Source organism: Gymnoscopelus microlampas (assembly GCF_963454915.1).
Source record: "Gymnoscopelus microlampas genome assembly, chromosome: 4".
In the NCBI taxonomy this organism is placed as follows: Eukaryota; Metazoa; Chordata; class Actinopteri; order Myctophiformes; family Myctophidae; genus Gymnoscopelus; species Gymnoscopelus microlampas.
Window position 1 is genome coordinate 1066017 of NC_139941.1, and position 20010 is coordinate 1086026.

Below are 20010 nucleotides of genomic sequence, written 5' to 3' on the forward strand. Positions count from 1 at the left end.
TTTGTCGGCATAGGTCCAAAGTTCATGTGTAAAAAGTTTCGTGCAGATTGCTCAAAAATCCCAGGAGGAGATAGATTTTAACAGCTTTTCATGTAATTCAAAATGGTGGGAGATCTAAAGGTCAGAGGTCAAAAGTCAGAGTGTGAAAGTTGTTCATCATGAGGAGACGCATGTGTGTATTGAAGTTTTATGGCTGTAGGTCAAACAGGTCATGAGTTGTACCTGTTCAAAGTTGGCATTTTCAATTGAGTGCTATAGCGCCACCTTTTGACGAAAGATTGTGAGATTTATTTCTTGATAGTTTTTCATGACCATGTATCATATGGCCGAGTTTCGTAAAAAGCGTATGCACGGTTCAGCCAGAACTGCGAAAAGTGGCAGAAGAAGAAGAAGAAATGGAATAATGCCAATAACAAAACGGAGCCATGCTGGAAGCCTGGCCCCGTAATAACACTCCACAATCATAATCCATGGTAAGCCTCCACCCACAGCCTAGGACCTCCTCCAACCTAAAAGTTAGCTCACCTCTGATCAAAGTTAGTTACCTTCGCATTAAACTATTGTGACACTGCATGCAATTACAATCCTGTCATGCCCTTCATTAATCACTCATCATGTACTTATCTTTTTTGTCTCTCAAGTTTCCTTTTTCCAATGTTCCATTGCATTTTATCCTTGACGTATCGGTGAGAAGCACTTTAACATGTAATTATTACGTCTAATAAATCAAATCAAATCAGGTTTGGCTTGTTGTTATTTGCATGCTTTGGACTTCCTCATCAAAAGAAAATACCCGATCACCTTAATGGAATCCACAGCTAGTTACCAAAGCCAAACCACCAAATGGTTTAGCTGGTAGAATCATCGTTTTCACCAAACTGTCCAAAACAGAGTCGGCGTGATTTTTTTTTCTCTCTCGCACTCTCTCTCCTTCCCTCCTTCCCAGCCGGCAGCTTATTCAGGCTGTCATTTGTGTATAAACAGTTACAGGCCCACCGTACCTGCAGCAACTACTTTCGACCTGGCGGTGCGGGGTGCCGGGTGCAGAGCCCCCCGGCACCCCGCATTATTTACAGTGACACAGCGACCCGGCCGTCAAAACACAATACAGTATAATAGCAGCAGCAGTTGGCACATGTGGCCCATCAGAACACAATACAGTAAATGCTATTACCTTAAACTATCCCAATGTGCTTTTGCGCTCTGGGGTGAGTTCATTATTCCCTCATCAGGGCATGTATGTCAAAGGTGTCCAGAATGTCACTGATATTCGTTTCTGAGCCATGCTGTAAACTACTAAACAACCTGTCTGACTGTTCAGAGCCTGTGCGCCCCGCGCGTAATGTAAATAACAGGAAACAGCGGACAGCAGACGTTGATTCGTGATGACAATAAAAAAATAAAAAAGCCTTTAAAAAAGGCCTATTTTATTTTTAAAATAGGCCTATTTTATTTTATTCCCCAACCCAGTCCCATTTGTTATGTATATATGAAAATGTGTTTTTGTCAACAAAAGTGCTCTCAGGACTCCTGCCGGAGCCCTCATTCAATGCCATTACTATGCTTGCACCTCTTGGTTCTCCAACATCTCAATGTCACTAAGCTTCAGACCTCCCAAAACAAACTGAGTCGACTACTTCTTGGCCCGGGGCCCATGACAAACCTATTTCAAAATATAACACAAATGTGTGATATGCCAAACACATTTTGCATACATAACTATGTATGTAAGACTTAATGAATTGCAATGTTGTGTAACTTGTGTATATCTATCTGTGTTGTTTGTTTACATTATCTTTGCTATTAGGACCCCCCCTAGGAGTCCCGGACCCCCTATTGTAACGCTGAGCCGGACCCCCTGTTGAAAAGCCATGGACTATGTGGCATTTTTTTCAGAACAACATGTTTACTGAAGGCTATTGGAGGAACGCAGAGCAACAGGATTTCCCACAAACACTGACACACGTTGGTAGAAACATGAATATTCATGAGCTTGTGCTGAGCTACAGCTATATAAAGCTGATCCATCCTGTCTGCTACATTCTCATCCACCACAAAGATGAAGGCTGCTGTTACTCTGCTGCTCCATCTGGTGGTGATGTTGCGTTTGTCTCGGACAGCGGTTCAGGGAGAGCAACCATTTGGATTGCAATTGCAATTGGGTGTACAACACGGTCAGGTCCCCCACGAGTTAGATCCACCCGAAGATCATCTCGAGGGGCTGATTAGAGGTAATCCATCATCAGGATGCATACGCTGAATGAACTTTAATAGATGTTTCTACTGAGAAGGAGGACATTATTGTCTATCCAATCATTCTCATCTGTTTGATCGCATCTGTTGTGTAACCTCGCTCGCTTCATGCAAATGTTTTAATTCCTGTGTTTACAGCCTTACAGAATGATGTGTCAGCCCTGAAGACACAGAACTCAGGTGAATTCATCTCACATGAACTTTATTAGATGATTCTGCTGAGAATGACATGATGTATGTCCAGTCTTTTTGACATGTGACCTCGATATGTTTAAATATGTATAGATGTATTATTTAAATGACTATAACAGTTTCAATTCATGTGTTTACAGTCTTGCAGAGTGAAATGTCAACCCTGTATCCGGTCTTTTTGAAATGTGACCTTGCTCCATTACTGTTTTGTATGTTTACTACATGAAAATATTATTTAAATTGATGCAAATGTTTCAATTCATGTATTTACAGCATTGCAGAATAACATTACAGCATTACAGAATGATGTGTCAGCCCTGATGACGGAGAACTCAGGTGAATGCATATAAAATTTAAACTATGGTGATGTGGATCTATGCTGAGTATAACATTGTGTGTATCCAGTCCTTTTGTCTGTGTGTGTGTGTGTGTGTGTGTGTGTGTGTGTGTGTGTGTGTGTGTGTGTGTGTGTGTGTGTGTGTGTGTGTGTGTGTGTGCTAATCTCTGTCGGACCGATCTGCATGAAACTTGGCACACACACTCCCAGTTGGCCAAGGAAGAACTTGCGCCTCAAAGTTTTTAAATCGGCATCATGTTGGCGCTATACATTTTAATTAATTTAAACGTTTATATTAAAAAATATTATTTTAATTGATGCAAATGTTTCAATTCATGTGTTTACAGCCTTGCAGAGTAATGTGTCGGCCCTGAAGACAGTGAACTCAGGTGAATTATTTCGTTTGATCTGAACATTATTTCTTCAAAAGTAAAGTAACTTCATACATGGTGACACAGTTACTTCAAAGCTCACAACGCGTTGCGATGCGACGCGTTGTGAGCTTGTAGATATGCTATTTTCAAATATTTAGTACTTTTACTTTTGGTACTTTAAGTACATTTTGATGTCAATACTTTTGTACTTTTATTCAAGTAAATTTTGAATTCTGGACTTTTACTTGTAACAGAGTATTTTTATATTGCAGTATTGGTACTTTTACTTAAGTAAAGAATTTGAGTAGTTTTTCCACCTCTGAGAAGGACATTATTGTCTATCCAATCATTCTCATCTGTTTGATCGCATCTGTTGTGTAACCTCCCTCGCTTCATGCAAATGTTTTAATTCCTGTGTTTACAGCCTTACAGAATGATCACAATTCTATGAAATAAATAGAATCAAATAATTAAAAAACACAATGAAAGTTTTTAAATCGGCATCATGTTGGCGCTATACATTTTAATTAATTTAAACGTTTATATTAAAAAATATTATTTTAATTGATGCAAATGTTTCAATTCATGTGTTTACAGCCTTGCAGAGTAATGTGTCGGCCCTGAAGACAGTGAACTCAGGTGAATTATTTCGTTTGATCTGAACATTATTTCTTCAAAAGTAAAGTAACTTCATACATGGTGACACAGTTACTTCAAAGCTCACAACGCGTTGGCATGCGCGTGGCCATGCACGCGCTCACGCGCGCGCATGACCGCGCCGTGTTCTCGTGTCACCGTATTAACTCAATGGGAAACTACACGACACGATCATGCGGTCAGTGACGGGCGCGCGCACCAGATACGCGCCGGCCAGTGTTTTGACATGATTGGGGCAGTGGGGCCAGTCTTGTGTTGTTACTTACTGACGCACACACGCATGCATGCGTGACTGTTTCAATCCACAAGTATGGAAGTCCATAGGTCCAAAAAATAAAAAATAAATACCATAATGAAATAAATAGAATCAAATAATTAAAAAACACAATGAAATAAATAAATGTTTTTATTTTATTTTGCAATGTTTTTTATTTCATTGTGTTTAATTAGTTCATTGTTTTTTTTCTACAAGGCAAGCTCACATGGCTTGGCATGAGCTTGTAGATCATGTAATTTTCAAATATTTTAGTACTTTTACTTTTGGTACTTTAAGTGGGAGGCATGCGTTAATCCGACAGACCTTTTCTCCGACTATGTGGCATCCGCGTGCGGTTAGGGTTAGGGTGCGGGTTTGGTTCGGGTTTACTGTTTAATGTCGGAGCACTGCGCTGTCGGAGGAATGCGCTGTCGGACTAACGTATTGCACCCCTTTAAGTAGCCTTCATTTTGATGCCAATACTTAGGTAGGCAGTATAGGCTACGTTTTCCACCACTGCACGGAGCGCACTCGCCTATTAGTTTGTATTGGCCAGTGCTGTATTTCCGAACGCCATTAATTTAATTACTTACTTCTCGGGTAAAATATCAAGACCCAACCCAAATGGACCCGTGAAAAAAAAAAAAAACGGAACCGAATGGACCCAGCCTATAGTCCAATATGAAGGACCGATACCCAAATGGACCCGCGGAAATATTACCCGAACAGAACCGAGAGCTGTCGGACCCCGACCCGTATAGAACCGTGGTCCGTGACATACCAGAACCGAACCCGTACATAACCCGAGGCCCCGAAATACCTGAACGACGGCAAAACAGTTTGCCAACGTCATCATTAGCCTACTACAAGTTGTCCAGCGCTAAATAAGACTTGTTTCTCTTACCTAGCCTCCGTGGTTGTGATGTAAAATCCCAGTCAATGCCAATTGCCTGCCCACAGTTTATAAATACAAAATAAATCCACGTTCTTTAGATGTGTGTAATCCTTCTTCATTATTATTGCCAACTATAATCCACGTTAATCAGCTGTTTAACATTATGACCGGTTTTGGAGTTTCCATTGTGCTATGCAGAGCATATGGTAACAACATGCTATAATCTCGATTATTTTACAATTTTGAACCAAAACGTTACATTAATGAGCAACATTTGATATAACTGGCATATAAATGATTCGGCCAACGCGAAGGAAAGCTGTGTGTTGATCATCAGCGCCGTCAATAAGCGCTGCAGTCTTTCACGCTCGCGGTAGCTACACTAAACAGGATTATTATTTAATGTCAACAACATTCAAGTACAACTCTCAAAATCCGTATCCATATCATTATCTACTACAAGCTTGGCAGAACTGTCATGTAGCCTACAAGCAACAATGTTCTTCCTTCAGATAAAGTCAGATAACGTAGCTACAAATGACAGTCATTTGGTTATTTTTTCAATACCGCTGCTGTGGTGGAAAAAGTATGCTTTACTTAAGTAAAAGTATCAATACTGCAAAATACTCTGTTACAAGTAGGCCTGGCTCTAAGTAGCCTATAAGTCCGGAATTTTGAGTAAAAGTATATAGGCTATAAAAGTATTGGCATCAAAATGTAGGCTACTTAAAGTACCAAAAGTAGAAAGTAGGCTACTCATTATGCAGAATGTCCAATTTCACAACTTTTCAAATGTATAAAATGTATAAACATCTTTTGAAAATAGCAGATGTACAAGCTCACAATGATGTAGGCCAGGGGTCTTCAACAGGGGGTCCGGGAATCCTAGGGGGTCCTCAGAGCTACTATAGGGGGTCCGCCAAATCTTTGTGTGATAGGATTTCGTTTTTTTTTTTTTACATTAACCACTTGAACCCTAGAATTCCTTTTCTGAGGGGAACATTTGCCAAAAATAGCAGATCTACAATCTCTCAACGCCTTGCAGCACGAGGCTATTAGGTGTAGAGGGGAAAAAGAGCAGACTAAGTAAAAAAAAAAACTTTAATCTGAAACACTATTTTATTCAGTATAGAGTATAGGGGGTCCCTGCTTCATCTCTCTCTCAGCTAGGGGGTCCTTGGCCTGAAAACGTTGAAGACCCCCTGATGTAGGCTATTTATCACTACATAACTAAAAGAGTTTATGAGTTAGGGGAAACAAGAGTTTGTCATAGTATCAACATTATATTATAGGGTAACATGCTATGGTTTAAAACATATGTTTTAAACCATAGCATTATGTTCAGGGGTCTTCATAAGGGGGTCCTGGACCCCTAGGGGTCCTCATAGTTACTACAGTACAGGGGGTCCGCCAAATCTATTTGAGATTTTCTCTCTCTTTTGTTGAATTTTTTCACGATAACCACCATCCGGGGAGAACATTCACTGAAAATAGCCGATCTACAAGCTGACAACGCGTCATGCTGTGATATGAACGTTTATGTAGATGAATGGAGCAGTAAAGGAGAAAGGTGCAAACACCAGGTTGAAGTTCATCCATGACGGTTGTAATCCATGGCTAAAGACGTGGCTAGCCTGCGGACTGAGACCGGCCAATTTGCATATCCTCGTGAATATAAATTAGCCATGCGGTCTTCTGCGGACAATTTGGGGGTATTTTGTTATACTTTATTGGAGTATTTTCAGTACTTTTACTTCTACTCCACTACATCTCAGAGGCAAATATTATACTTTTACTCCACTACAATTATTTGAAAACTTTAGTTAAAATGACAAGTTACTTTATAGATTTGGATTATTATTATAGAACATACATTAACCACTTCAGCCCTGTATACACATTTCAGCCATTTAAAAATAGCAGATCTACAAGCTCACAATGAGCTTGTAGATCTGCTATTTTCAAAGGATTTGTTAACATTTGAAAACTTGAAATTGGACATTCTGCATACTGAGTCAGTGCTTTTACTTTTGGTATACTTTTGGTACTTTAAGTACATTTTGATGCCGATACTTTTATACTTTTACTCAAGTAGGCTATATTTTGAATTGGACATTTACTTTTAACAGAGTATTTCTGTATTGCGGTATTGATACTTTTACTTAAGTAAAACGTTTGAGTAGCTACTTTTTCCACCACTGATTAGTAGCAATAAGCAATAACTTGGATAACAATTGCAAAATGTCGGCTATTTATTACGCAATTAAACAAGTTTAGGGAGTTATAGGTTAGGGGAAACAAGAGTTCGTCATAGTGTCAACATTATATTATATAAGCAAAATATAATGTAGGCTACCTATAGTCACTTAGACAGGCAAGACACGTTAACAAAATAAATTGCCGTCCGATATGATGTAAACCCCCCTAGGCCCTAGGGGGTCCTCGTAGTTACAGGGGGTCCGCCAAATCTATGTGAGATAGAACACTTTCTCTCTCTTTTTTTCTTCTTTTTTTTTTACGCTATACAGCATCCTTTGGGGGTAGCCTGCATTCACCGAAAATAGCCGATGTACAAGCTGACAATGCGTCATGCTGCAACAGCTTGCAGATCTGCTATTTTTGGTTAAGACGTTTGGTGGTGTATAGGGCAAAAAAACAAGTAGTAGTAAACAAGTAGCCAAAATATAATGTAGGCTATACACTTAATAGAAAATTGGACAATGTTAGCTGTTTGTCGGAAAGAAACCATGCAGGAACATTAATATGTCAGCCAGTAAAAGCTCTCGTTCTGCTTTGATCAGGTTAATGTTAATGTTACATTATCGGCTGTCTACAAGCATCGTTGAACTCGTGGCTCAACGTGCCCTCGGTGGCTCGTGGTAATTATTAATGCTTTGATCATCTCATCAATTGTAAGTCTAGAATGACAGATGCAATGAATACAAGAGTATGTTACGTTATATGTACAGTATATATGTTACAAGCAAGCAGAGCCACAGTTAAACAAAGTTGGCTCGGGCAGGAGTCGATCCCGTCCTCCCGGTGCGTGCGGTTTTCTGTGATTGGCCGAACGTTAATATTCTAGCGCTCCGACCTCGACAATTAGGCGATGTCTTTGGCGCAGAGGGAAACTGGGTGTTTGCACTCGCAAAATGAAAGAGATTCAAACTCTGCTGGTACCAGATGGAAATGTTACAAGTGTGAATAACGATGTTGCCTCATTTAAAGAGTATCTTGATGAATTCAATGAATATCATGCGCTGGTTCAAAACCTCCTGACTGACACAATAAAGGACGACGATAGAACGCAATGGTATGAGCCAAAAATGTCCGGTTTTATGGAATTTTATGGAATGTGACCTCAATGTGTTTATATTCTACCTCAATGACAATAAAGAGTTTCTGTTTCTGGTTCCTGTGTTCACAGCGAGAAAGGTGGCTTTCTCTGCTGCACTGGGGAACGTAAGACAGTTGGGACCCGTCAGCTCTGAAACCACAATGGTTTTCAAAGACGTAGTGACCAACATGGGCCAGGCCTACAACTCAACTACAGGTACAAACTCTTCTCATCTACACAAATTCTATCAATGTACATAACAGTGGTTCTCACACTGGATCATGTCAAGGACCCCCAGTTTGATATGCTTTAGGACCACGGACCCCCATAACTCTGGGAGTGTAAAAAAGGAACCAAATCCATTCTGGGTCCATTTGTACACTCTCAGAGTTACAGACCTGTAAGGGTCCATTTGGTTCCTAACGATCAATCATTTAGCTGGGGACCCCCTGGAACCTCCTAAAGGTCCCTGGACGCAGACCCCACATAGAGAACCATTTGCATACAGTTCTGTGAAGTAGCCATGTGAGATATATTTGTCTCTAAATCATATTGTTTTGCATATATTAGGTTTGTCATGTTTGGATAATTGCTGTATGTGTAGATGTATTTATTTGTTTGTTAGTCATTGTGTTGGTGGTAATCAGTGGTACCGTACATACACATGGTGGTACCGTACATAAACATAATTATCACTGTCAGATGGAGACCTTGTATGTCCAAAACTGTTACATTTCAGGAAATGTAAAACAGAACCTGTGTTCCAATGGATCCAATGTAGTTATTATGTATTTATTAATATAATAACCTGTGTTCCAATGGATCCAATGTAGTTATATTTAGTCACAAGCACTTGTTAATACTTTTCATTGGTTTAATATGTATAAAACCCACAGACACTTAAACACGTTCACTGACACAAAATATCAGATCTACAAACTCACAAAAACACATTGCGATTGCTATTTTAGCAACTTTTGCATGACACTGCTCTACAACAAGGCAGGGCATTAAATATACCAAAAAAAACATAAAAAGTTGAAATATGGAAATACAAGGTTTCCACCCGACAGAGATGATATGCTCCGGATGTTATTATAAATGTTATGATCCACTAATGCAGGGGTCTTCAACAGGGGGTCCGGGACCCCTAGGGGGTCCTCATAGTTACTACAGGGGGTCCGCAAAATCTTTGTGTGATACGATTTTTTTTCTTGAACCCTAGCATCCCTGTTCTGAGGAGAACTTTAGCCAAAAATAGCCGATCTACAAGCTCACAACGCCTCGCAGCGTGAGGCGTTGTGAGCTTGTAGATCTGCTTGTAGAGCTTGTAGATCAAAGAGGTATAGGTGTAGAGGGAAAAAGAGCAGACGAAGTAAAATAAAGAAAAGTTTAATCTAAAACACAATTTTACACAATATAGAGGGGGTCCCTGCTTCATCTCTCTCTCAGCTAGGGGGTCCTTGGCCTGAAAACATTGAAGACCCCTGCAGTAACGTGTGTTTGTTCTGCTCTGATGCAGGTGTGTTCACTGCTCCACTCAGCGGACTTTATTACATCAGATACACAGCTAACGGTCGCCTTCAGGATCAGGGTATGAATGTGGGTGCGTTGCTGTTCCATAACAGCAGGCGGATCATTTGGAATGGCAGACTCACGAATGGTGCAAATGTTTACATGTCTAATGCATTGGCTGTAGAGCTACAGGAAGGTGATGTGGTTGAAATGAAACTTCCTGCAGGCAATACCGGGGTCTATGATGACAGCAGTAAACAAACCACATTCACTGGTTTCCTGCTCTTTGCAACACTTCATCAAACGAATACATTTAATCAGTGGTGGAAAGTAACTTTTTAGTACATTTACATTTACTTAAGTACTGTACAATTTTGAGGTATTTGTACTTTACTTAAGTATTTCCAATTTCCAATACTTTTACTTCTACTCCACTACATCTCAGAGGCAAATTTTGTACTTTTACTCCACTACAATTATTTGAAAACTTTAGTGACTAGTTACTTTTCAGATATAAATTATGATATAATTAAACATACATTAACCACTTTAGCCCTATTTTATACCTAGGCTATTTGAAAATAGCCGATCTACAAGCTCACAACGCGTCGCATTGCGACGCGTTGTGAGCTTGTAGATCTGCTATTTTCAAATATTTAGTAATTTTACTTTTGGTACTTTAAGTACATTTTGATGCCAATACTTTTGTACTTTTACTCAAGTAAATTTTGAATTCTGGACTTTTACTTGTAAGGGCACGCTCCCACCGCACTTTTATTTTACCTCTGGGGCAGAATCTGCCAATGCTTTGTCAATGCAAATGCATGGATTCTTGGAAAAAATCTGCAAGACCAGGAATCCACACATTTGCATTGACAAAGCATTGGCAGATTCTGCCCCAGAGGTAAAATAAAAGTGCGGTGGGAGCGCGCCCTAACAGAGTATTTTTATATTGCAGTATCGGTACTTTTACTTAAGTAAAGAATTTGAGTACTTTTTCCACCACTGCATTTAATCGATTATGTATTCAAAAAAGGAACAATCGATGATTTCATGAAATAATTAATGAGCATCAAAATATGTAAAAAAAATACAAAAGAAAAATAGATACTTCAAATATCTAAAATAGGCAAATTACAAGCTGACACCGTGATGCGCAGTGAGATTGTCGATCGGCTATTTTAACTTATTTTTTCCCCCTTTTTTTTAAACCCACTTAAGTGGTTAATCTATTCATTGATATACTGTTAAAAATCACACCCAGTGTGAAGAGAGTGGTGCCGTTACGTGTTTTTACTCATTTTAACAACTTTTACGTATTTTTACTCATTTTAAGTATTTTTACTCAGTTTAAGTATTTTTACTCCAAAGTGTGTGTGTGTGTGTGTGTGTGTGTGTGTGTGTGTGTGTGTGTGTGTGTGTGTGTGTGTGTGTGTGTGTGTGTGTGTGTGTGTGTGTGTGTGCGCGCGCGTGTGTGTGTTGCACTCCTGTTTGTGTATAATTAGTTAGTGTAACTGGTTGCATCTGTGTGTTGCAATCAGCCACAGCTGTTGAGGTCATAGTGAGGTCGTGCTCAAACAGACGCCAAGACAAAGTCAGACAAAGGAGTGGTTAGCACCACTCAAAAAAGATAATGAGTAAAAACATGCTACTCGCTAATTTTATGAATCAAAACAGTTATTTATAGAATAATGGTTACGGAAATAATTTGCAGACCTATATCTATGTGAGCAGAACAGTCTGTAAAATGCATACAATATTAGTAATGTATCATATATCATAGACAATGAATGTCTTTATTTCTCTTGCTTCCAGTGGAGGACAGTAATTAAGTACATAGTACTAAGTACTTTGTCCAGTACTACTTATTTCTCTTTGTCTCTCATTGCTTTGGTCTCTTCATTGTGTTTACCAGTTGGTGATGACGGACCATTTATTTTGTTGTTTTCTTTAAAAGATTAGTGTTTCACTACAAACACTTAATACAATGTTTCTGCTACTTGTGCTTTGTGTTTTACAGTTACAATGTTATTCCAATCAAATAAAATCATATGAATCAACACTTATTGTCTCTGTACAAATATGTTAATATCCTTACCTTACTAACCCATCAATACATAAACTTTCATAGACACCCTGATGTCTAGCAGATGTTCTTTATATCCAGTGGTGCAATTTTGAGACACTTTTATTTTACCTGAGAATTTACTTCAGTAATAATTTGTAACTGATATTGTACTTATATTTTGACTCAGTTATTTGAAGACTTTAGTTACTAGTTACTTTGGAGATTTAGATTATTTCTACAAAACATACATTAACCAATTAAGTCCTAGTGTATACTTTGGGCATTTGAAAATACAGATACTGTCGTTTTCAAAAGAGTGACAGGGATAAAATGTGCAGAAGTTGTTGAAAGTGTGCTCTGTTTTATGCATTTTTTCCACATAAAAAAATGACATTTCTAATTAAACATTTCATGTGTGTGTTTGAACACATAATTCCATTAGTATATATACACTGTACTTTAAATAATGAACAACATGGACACACAAACTAACAGTTAAAGATTAGTTCATATTGGCAATATAGAATAATCTGCAAAGGATAATTTATTTTGAAAAAAACAAACAAAAAATATAGCTGCAAGCAGCGATAATACGGGGCCAGTGAATAGAGAGAGACATGGAAACGGAATAGATTGAAGAGAGAGAGAGTGACATGGGAAACAATAGATTGATGAGAGAGAGAGATGGAAACATAATGGTTTGATTGGACATCTCAACCTACTGCCATTAACAGGATTCGAACTCTCAACCTTCAGACTAATAGGCTGCAACACTACCTATAGTGCTATAGCTTTGTCCAGGCTGATATTGTCTGTTGAAGATCATAAACTCTTTCCTTCTTTCATGAACCAAGCCCCTGTTTCACTAACACTAAGATCATTCGTTCACAAACCATTTACCAATGAAGAAATTGTACATCTCCTCAGAACCAAAACTAGTGAAAGTAGCCGATCTACAAGCTCACAAACCAAGAAAAGTTGTGAGATTGTAGATCAGCTATTTTCAGAATGAAGTATGTCATACGTTGAAAAAACGTACTCTCAAATAAGCATTTCAGGTTATCTTTACCATTTGCACATGTATTCATTGATACAGTCATGTTGTTTGCAATTCAACTTAAATTAAGTCTGCATCAAGTGAGGCTTTAACTGGCGACCTTGAGATTGTGAGGCATTCATTTAAGGGAGACGCCATTGGCCCAACAGACAATTAACTGTGAAAAAGGAGATCACACAGATGATACAGTTTCACGCAAATAGCTGGAAAATCCTGGGTTTAAGTGTTTTTCAAACTGCTCAAAATTGCGGACAATCTAAGGGCGGAGCTTACTGGTCAAAGCGATAGATGTGTTCCTCATGAGTCAAGGCACAAGTGTAAGCAAGTTTCACGACTTTCGGCCAAACGAGGCATGACTTTTGCCTGTTTAAAGTTTGCATTTTCAAAAAATTGCTATAGCGCCCCCCTTTGGCCAATTGGAGTGAGATTGGTTTCAGTGATATTTGGAATGACTCTCTACATTACTGCAACGTTTCAAAGAAATGTGAGTCTAGCATGTATGTGTTACGGGCAGATGAATAATTTTCATAAAACTGCAATAGTTAAAATCTATGGAATCCTGGGATTTTGGAGCAATCTGCACGAAACGTTTAACACTTGAACTTTGGACCTCTGCCGACATAATGATGGGAGCGGATTTTCCATAAGTGAAAAAATGCAGAAGTTAGGAGCCAATGACTGTTTTTCATATAATTCAAAATGGTGGGAGATCTAAAGGTCAGAGGTCAAACGTCAGAGGGTGAAAGTTGTTCAGCATGAGGAGACGCATATGTGTATCCAAGTTTCATGGCTGTAGGTCAAACAGGGCATGAGTTGTACCTGTTCAAAGTTGGCATTTTCAATTGAGTGCTATAGCGCCACCTTTGGACGAAAGATTGTGAGAATTATTTTTTGATCGTTTTTCATGACCATCTACCATATGGCCGAGTTTCGTAAAAAGCGACAGCACGGTTCAGCCAGAACTGCGAAAAGTGGCAGAAGAAGAAGAAGAAGAAGAAAAAGAAGAAGAAGAAGAAGAAGAAGAAGAAGTGACAGAATACTGCCAATAACAAAACAAGTCCAGAGCTGAGCTCTGGCCCTGTAATAATAGACATATGTGGAAAAACAAGCCCAAAGTCACTTATAATAAGCAGACATGGCAACATAGACAGAGCGCTAGCTGTTCAGAGTGCATGGCTGCGCGGTCTGCGGGGGGTCTCGAAGGTGTCAACTGTTCTTAAATGGGGGAGTAAGGGTGAGAGCGGTCAAATTAGCCAAAATATAACGGCTGGGATGGTATATATGGGTCTGATTTCATATTTATAATAAGTTTCAGGAAAAAAAAACAGAGAGGATTTGTATCAAATAGTTAGGAAAAGTCATGAAAGGGGAATTTCCTCGGAGCTTCCTGAGAGAAGTTAATCCACTTTAAATTCTCAAAATCGTCCAGATTGACCGGCTAGTCATGCAAGTGCTAGGGAGTCCTTGGCCTGAAAAACATTGAAGACCCCTACTATAGGCTATACTTTGACTCTAGTAATGGGTCATTTAATTGTTCTACCATTCTATCTCCCATTGTTATAATCATGGAAGTGAAGTCTTGCAAAACATCCAGTAGAAAGTTTACATAAAGTATTTTGTAGAATAATACTGAGAGATCAGAGAAATCTGTACTGCGCTCTGTTTCCATCTACTACTGGTGCCTATATGCTTGTAAACAGTAATACCTCCAGGGCGGGGGTTAACACCCGCTTTTCAATGACAGAGCTATCGTCCAATCACAGAAGCTCAGGCTTCCTGCTCACAGCAGCTCCAGTGTGTGAGGAATTAGCATTCAGGTGCAACAGTATTCAGTCTTAAGCATGTATTAAAAACAGTAAATTTGTTACTTGATTCAATCCGTTAAACAAAACTTTGTCCAGTAATCTACATTCAATATTTCACACACATTAGGATAAGACCAAAAAGTATTGCATTAAATCATTGCAAACCAAAGTTACACTCATACAGTCTCATTTAAAATACAGGTTTCCCTTTATCTTTCTTAATCAAGCTTTCGTGTAAATAAACATTTATCCACGTGACTTATTTATATTAGAATGTAGTGTTATAAAAATAAACTTAAATAAAGTCTACTGGGGACTATTTTTGTAAGTAAAACCTCATTGATCTTTGATTTGTGAGTTCTTAGAATAGTCCAGTTTTTATTCAAGCAGTAAAAGTAGAAATCCTTAGTGTAACTCATGTATATTCAACAGGTTTTGGGATTTATATCAGAATATCATCGTATCTTCACATCAGGTTTAATTCTTTATTACTATAGTTTAACAAGTTTAACTAAAGGCTAGCACACTTTTAAACAGGTCGGGTTCTGCCAAATGGTCTTTTCTCGCCCCAGTCAACTGTACTTTGATTGTGACATTTACAATCAGTGGTCGCTGCTTTGAAGGGTTTCCTCTCTGGGGCATATGTTCTTAACAAAAGGACTCCCTGTTCTAATTATCCTATATCTAAATTGATTCTGACTGTCCTTTCTTATCTCACCATAAAAGTGTAAGGCTGTGGGCCCCACCCTGTCTTTTTTCCTTGATCTAGCATGCTAATTTGAACCTAGTATTTACGGCCTTCACCTTATTCTAATTAAGCAATGTACTTATATCTAATTTCATATTTACTGTGGCCTTCAGTCTTGAATACACCACAGGGGCAAAGTGGAGTAACTAAAACATTTTCCATCCGGTGGAATATTTTCTTTTCTGGCCAAAAAGTGTATTTCAGATGGGATTTGGGGGGCTCTGAGTGTTCCCACTAAGGAAAGTAGGTTTTCAACATCTTAAAGCCGCCTTTGTTTTTGTGACAAGCGAAAGTGTATTTTTGAATTTTTACTACAGACGAGAGGCTGCGGCAGCTGCGCTACTGGGGGTGTGCGGGCAACGGCTGAAAAGTAACATAGCGTTAAGGAGAAATCCTTCTAACGCTACGGACCAGAGCTATATAGCCAATGTTTCTTCAAAAAACAAGCATTCACAGTCATATGGAGGGGAACATCTGCACATTGCTTGTCAGTTTCAGTGATTCTTTTTGGAATAATACATCTGCGATATCCTCTAGATCAGGGGTGGCAAACTCATTTTGGGGTGAGGGCCGGATTGGTCAAATGGTGACTTGATGGGGGCCGGAACCAGTTGCGGGCGCACATGCGCACTCACACGCACTCAGACACTGCTACTAACTATGCATATCACTTTTTTTTTAAATGTATTAAGAAGAATAGCTACTTTAATTATTGACATTAAAAACAAACAATGCAATTTGTTACAATTTAGGGCTACAGATAGCCCTAAATTGTTGCATTTCGAACAGTTGTTTTTAAAACACGCTTTTTAAATGAATGGTCTTAATTAATTGATTTGGTAGCTACTTGAACTTGCATTATTGTTGGAAATGTACAGCACTTCCCTTACCTTACTATTTGAAGATCCGGATCCGGATCCACGAATCCAGTCCAGGTTTTCTTCTTAATAAAATAGCAAAATCAACAGGAAGTTAACATTTTTATAAAAAAATAAAAACATTACTGGGTTTGGTGATGTTCTATATTGTCTGAATCAACTTTGTTTGTGTTCATTTATGTGCTAAAAGAGTGACTTTGAGAGCTGTTTTATCGTACAATGTAAGTCATTGAGGAGCATATTTTGAATTATCAATTTCTAATCAATGGAGCAATTATTTTTGATTTCTTGTCCACCTTTGGGAGTTACATCATGGCAAGGTTACTACACAACCCAAACCTCTACCAAAGTGGTCTTGCCCTTTAAAGAGTTAAGCCTTCAGATTGTATCCACATTTCAAGCAAATCGGTACACATGATCTCTATAGTCATGTGATCAAGACGGATCTGTTTGATTTCTCATATTCCATCTTGATTGGCAAATTCCGAACATTGCTGGCCCACAATAACCTACCTGACTTGGCGGAGAGCTGTGCTCTGAGGAGCACCTTTTCTAGTTACTTTGTAGATTTAGATTATTATGACAAAACATACATTATCCAGGGTTAGGTTCAGCCCTATTTCGGCCATTTGAAAATATCTACAAGCCGACTATGCGTCGGGAATCGGGATGCGAGGCAGTGTGCGCTTGTAGATCTGCTATTTTCAAATGATTTTTATACATTTGAAAACTTGTGAAGCGGGACATTCTGCATAATGAGTACTTTCTTATGGTACTTTAAGTACATTTTGATACCAATACTGTTTTAGTTTTAGCGCAGTTTCACACAAACACACACACACACACACACACACACACACACACACACACACACACACACACACACACACTCTCTCAAAGGAGGAATTTAAGGCAGGTACACATTGCAGGACATTTGGTCCGATTTTGCTGTCGGCGACTTTTTTTGGCGCTCGCCGACAAAACCTCCCGATCTGACGCGGATCGGCCTTTGATCGGCGAGCTAATGCTCGCTGTGTGTGAAAGGCTCCGCGAGACGATCCGGCCGCGATTATCCGCTCTGCGATGGCTTTCTGACCATTTTCAGATACCCTGTTAGATATTCAGCTCTGTCCCAGACAGCAGACAATATCATACAATATGAAAGGAGCTGCGACCACCTTGCAAGGAGATGAACGCTACAGCCAATTAGAGCACATTACAGCCACCGCGGCTATGGAAGGTGGTGGACCTGAACACAACAAACAGATCCCCTGCATAGTTACCGTCCAGTCCTGTATTGAGTTAAACATTATTATAAAACAGAATGAGAGTGAGCGAGCGTGCTCAAAGGGGGGCTGTTTATTTGAGACCATTGCATAGAGAGAGAGAGAGACACACAGAGAGCGAGGGGTGTGTGTGTGTGTGTGTGTGTGTGTGTGTGTGTGTGTGTGTGTGTGTGTGTGTGTGTGTTTGTCTGTGAGTGTTGCCAGATTTTGCGAGAGAAATAAGCAACCAGGTTTGCCAGGTTAAGCATAACACACTGATTATTATTATTATTAGAATTGATTTGTAGGAGCAACATTTAAAAAAGAAAACTGTCAATCCTCCATTAATTTGACCACTGTAGTGGTGTGAGGGTGGTGAGGCCAAAACTGTTCTGCCCGGTTCTCCTCAGCGGCTGGAGCAATTGATCTGAATTTGCACACAGCCATTGACCATTAATTACCATGTGCACCTAACAGCGAAGCCCGTTTTTTTTTTCCCCCAACTGTCAGCTGTGTATTCACATTTTTATGTAAAAGAATGTTGGCACATCAGAGAATGCTTGCCTGGAGCGGCAATTGTGTCTGCACAGGCCCTGAGTGACTCACACTGGAGTGGAAAAAGTTGTTTTTTAACAAGAGGAATTATCAGCAGCATCAGGGAGCAGAGATGGCTGCAGTTGTAGATAAATCTCCTCTAGCATTGAGTGTTGTGTGCCTGCATACTTTATGTTCAGACTTTTGAAAGAAACCAAAATCACAGGGCAGGGTGTGTTTGTGAATTCTTGGGGAATGATCCATGCATAATTAGAACAATATGTGACGTCTAGCATTTTTGTTTTTGCCCTTTTTTTCAGCAGGGGGAGGTACCAGAGGTCACACACACGCACGCGCGCACACACACACACACACACACACACACACACACACACACACACACACACACACACACACACACACACACACACACACACACATGAATAAAGTTATTCAAGATTGCAATCAAAGTTTAGTTGTGACTAAGGAGAAGCCACGACAAGCCACGTTAACAAACACACATACATTTAAATCATATACCAAAGGACACATTCAGTTAATTCATTCCTAAAATAGATTTTGACTGACAATATGTTCATGTAAAGATTCTGAAATAGCCTACACATTCAGTTTCTATCTTATCAGAATACTATGTTTGGCGGGGCAAGTTACCACTTGCGTATGGCTTCCAAACATGTTGTTGCCAGTTCCACATGTGGGCATCGTCTAATAGCTTGCCTGCTGTGCATGTAAGCAAGCAATATACAATGTAGAACGTAACTGCTTAACAGATGCTAGTGTGTGTGTGAAGAGAGAAAATGAGAGAAGGGGAGCGTGAAGCTGCTAAAGTGGCTGCTAAAGACAGCGAGAGAGTGTAGGAACCGATTTTTAAGTTTAGTATGCTGACATAAAGTAATTGGGTTAATGTGTATTCATTTTGTTAATGTGTTCATTTAATTGATATATGAGTAGTCATTTCTATGCAAAACTGGAGGTGAGAGGCAGAAGGGGTGAAAGCTCTCATACTAAGAGGCATGTTATGACTTCAAGCCTGTGTGTTGTCATTCTTCAGAGGGACAACAGAACAGGGTCTCTCCTCCTGTTTCTCTCTCCTTGTTTAAGTAGCTCAACTACTCTGATACGGATTACTTTTTGTACTTATTACTTTGGGTACCTGTCTATGTGATACTTTGAGTACTTTGTGGGCCGACCCTTATGTCTTGTGTTGTAATAAATGCTTGTGTGAGTCGGTGTGCAGGCCAGTTGTGATTAGACTTCTGTCAGCACATCTCCTTGTCCGGCAAGTCAAATACTGACATGGAAGGATATGAGATGTTTACATCAAACAGGACTAATAAAACAGGAGGAGGAGTCGCTATTTATGTTAATACAGCTCTGCAAGGTAATATTGTTAAAAGTAAGACACAAAGTATAGAAAATATGTTAGAATGTTTAACAATTGAAATTAAGGCTGAGAAGATGAAAAATATAATAATTAGTTGTGTTTATAGGTGCCCAGGTACCTGTCTGGACACATTTAATAACAAACTAGTGGCAATGCTCGGAAATTGTAACAACAACAACAAGATTCAAGTAACTTGTGGAGATTTTAATATTGACCTTCTAAAATCACAAGGAAATAAAAAAATGACAGATTTTATAAATCAAATGTATAGCAATAGTCTATTTCCTTTGATTATAAAGCCCAGTAGGATCACGATAGACACAGCTACTTTGATAGATAATATTTTTACAAATTACATAGACACCAATATAATAAGTGGACTGCTCATAAACGATATTACTGACCATCTTCCTGTTTTTGCAATCCTCCAACAC

General features: G+C 39.2%; 1 protein-coding gene across 1 annotated transcript; it reads left to right on the forward strand.

Moving 5' to 3' along the window:
- Nucleotides 1-2059: 2059 nt before the first annotated feature.
- Nucleotides 2060-9901, forward strand: LOC311043250 (uncharacterized protein; the record flags this gene model as incomplete). Its single annotated transcript, XM_084054426.1, has 5 exons — nt 2060-2231; nt 3130-3171; nt 3754-3795; nt 8392-8517; nt 9846-9901. 5 exons carry the CDS (start codon nt 2060-2062, stop codon nt 9899-9901), a joined length of 438 nt encoding a protein of 145 aa, XP_083910552.1.
- Between the last annotated feature and the right edge of the window lie 10109 nt (nt 9902-20010).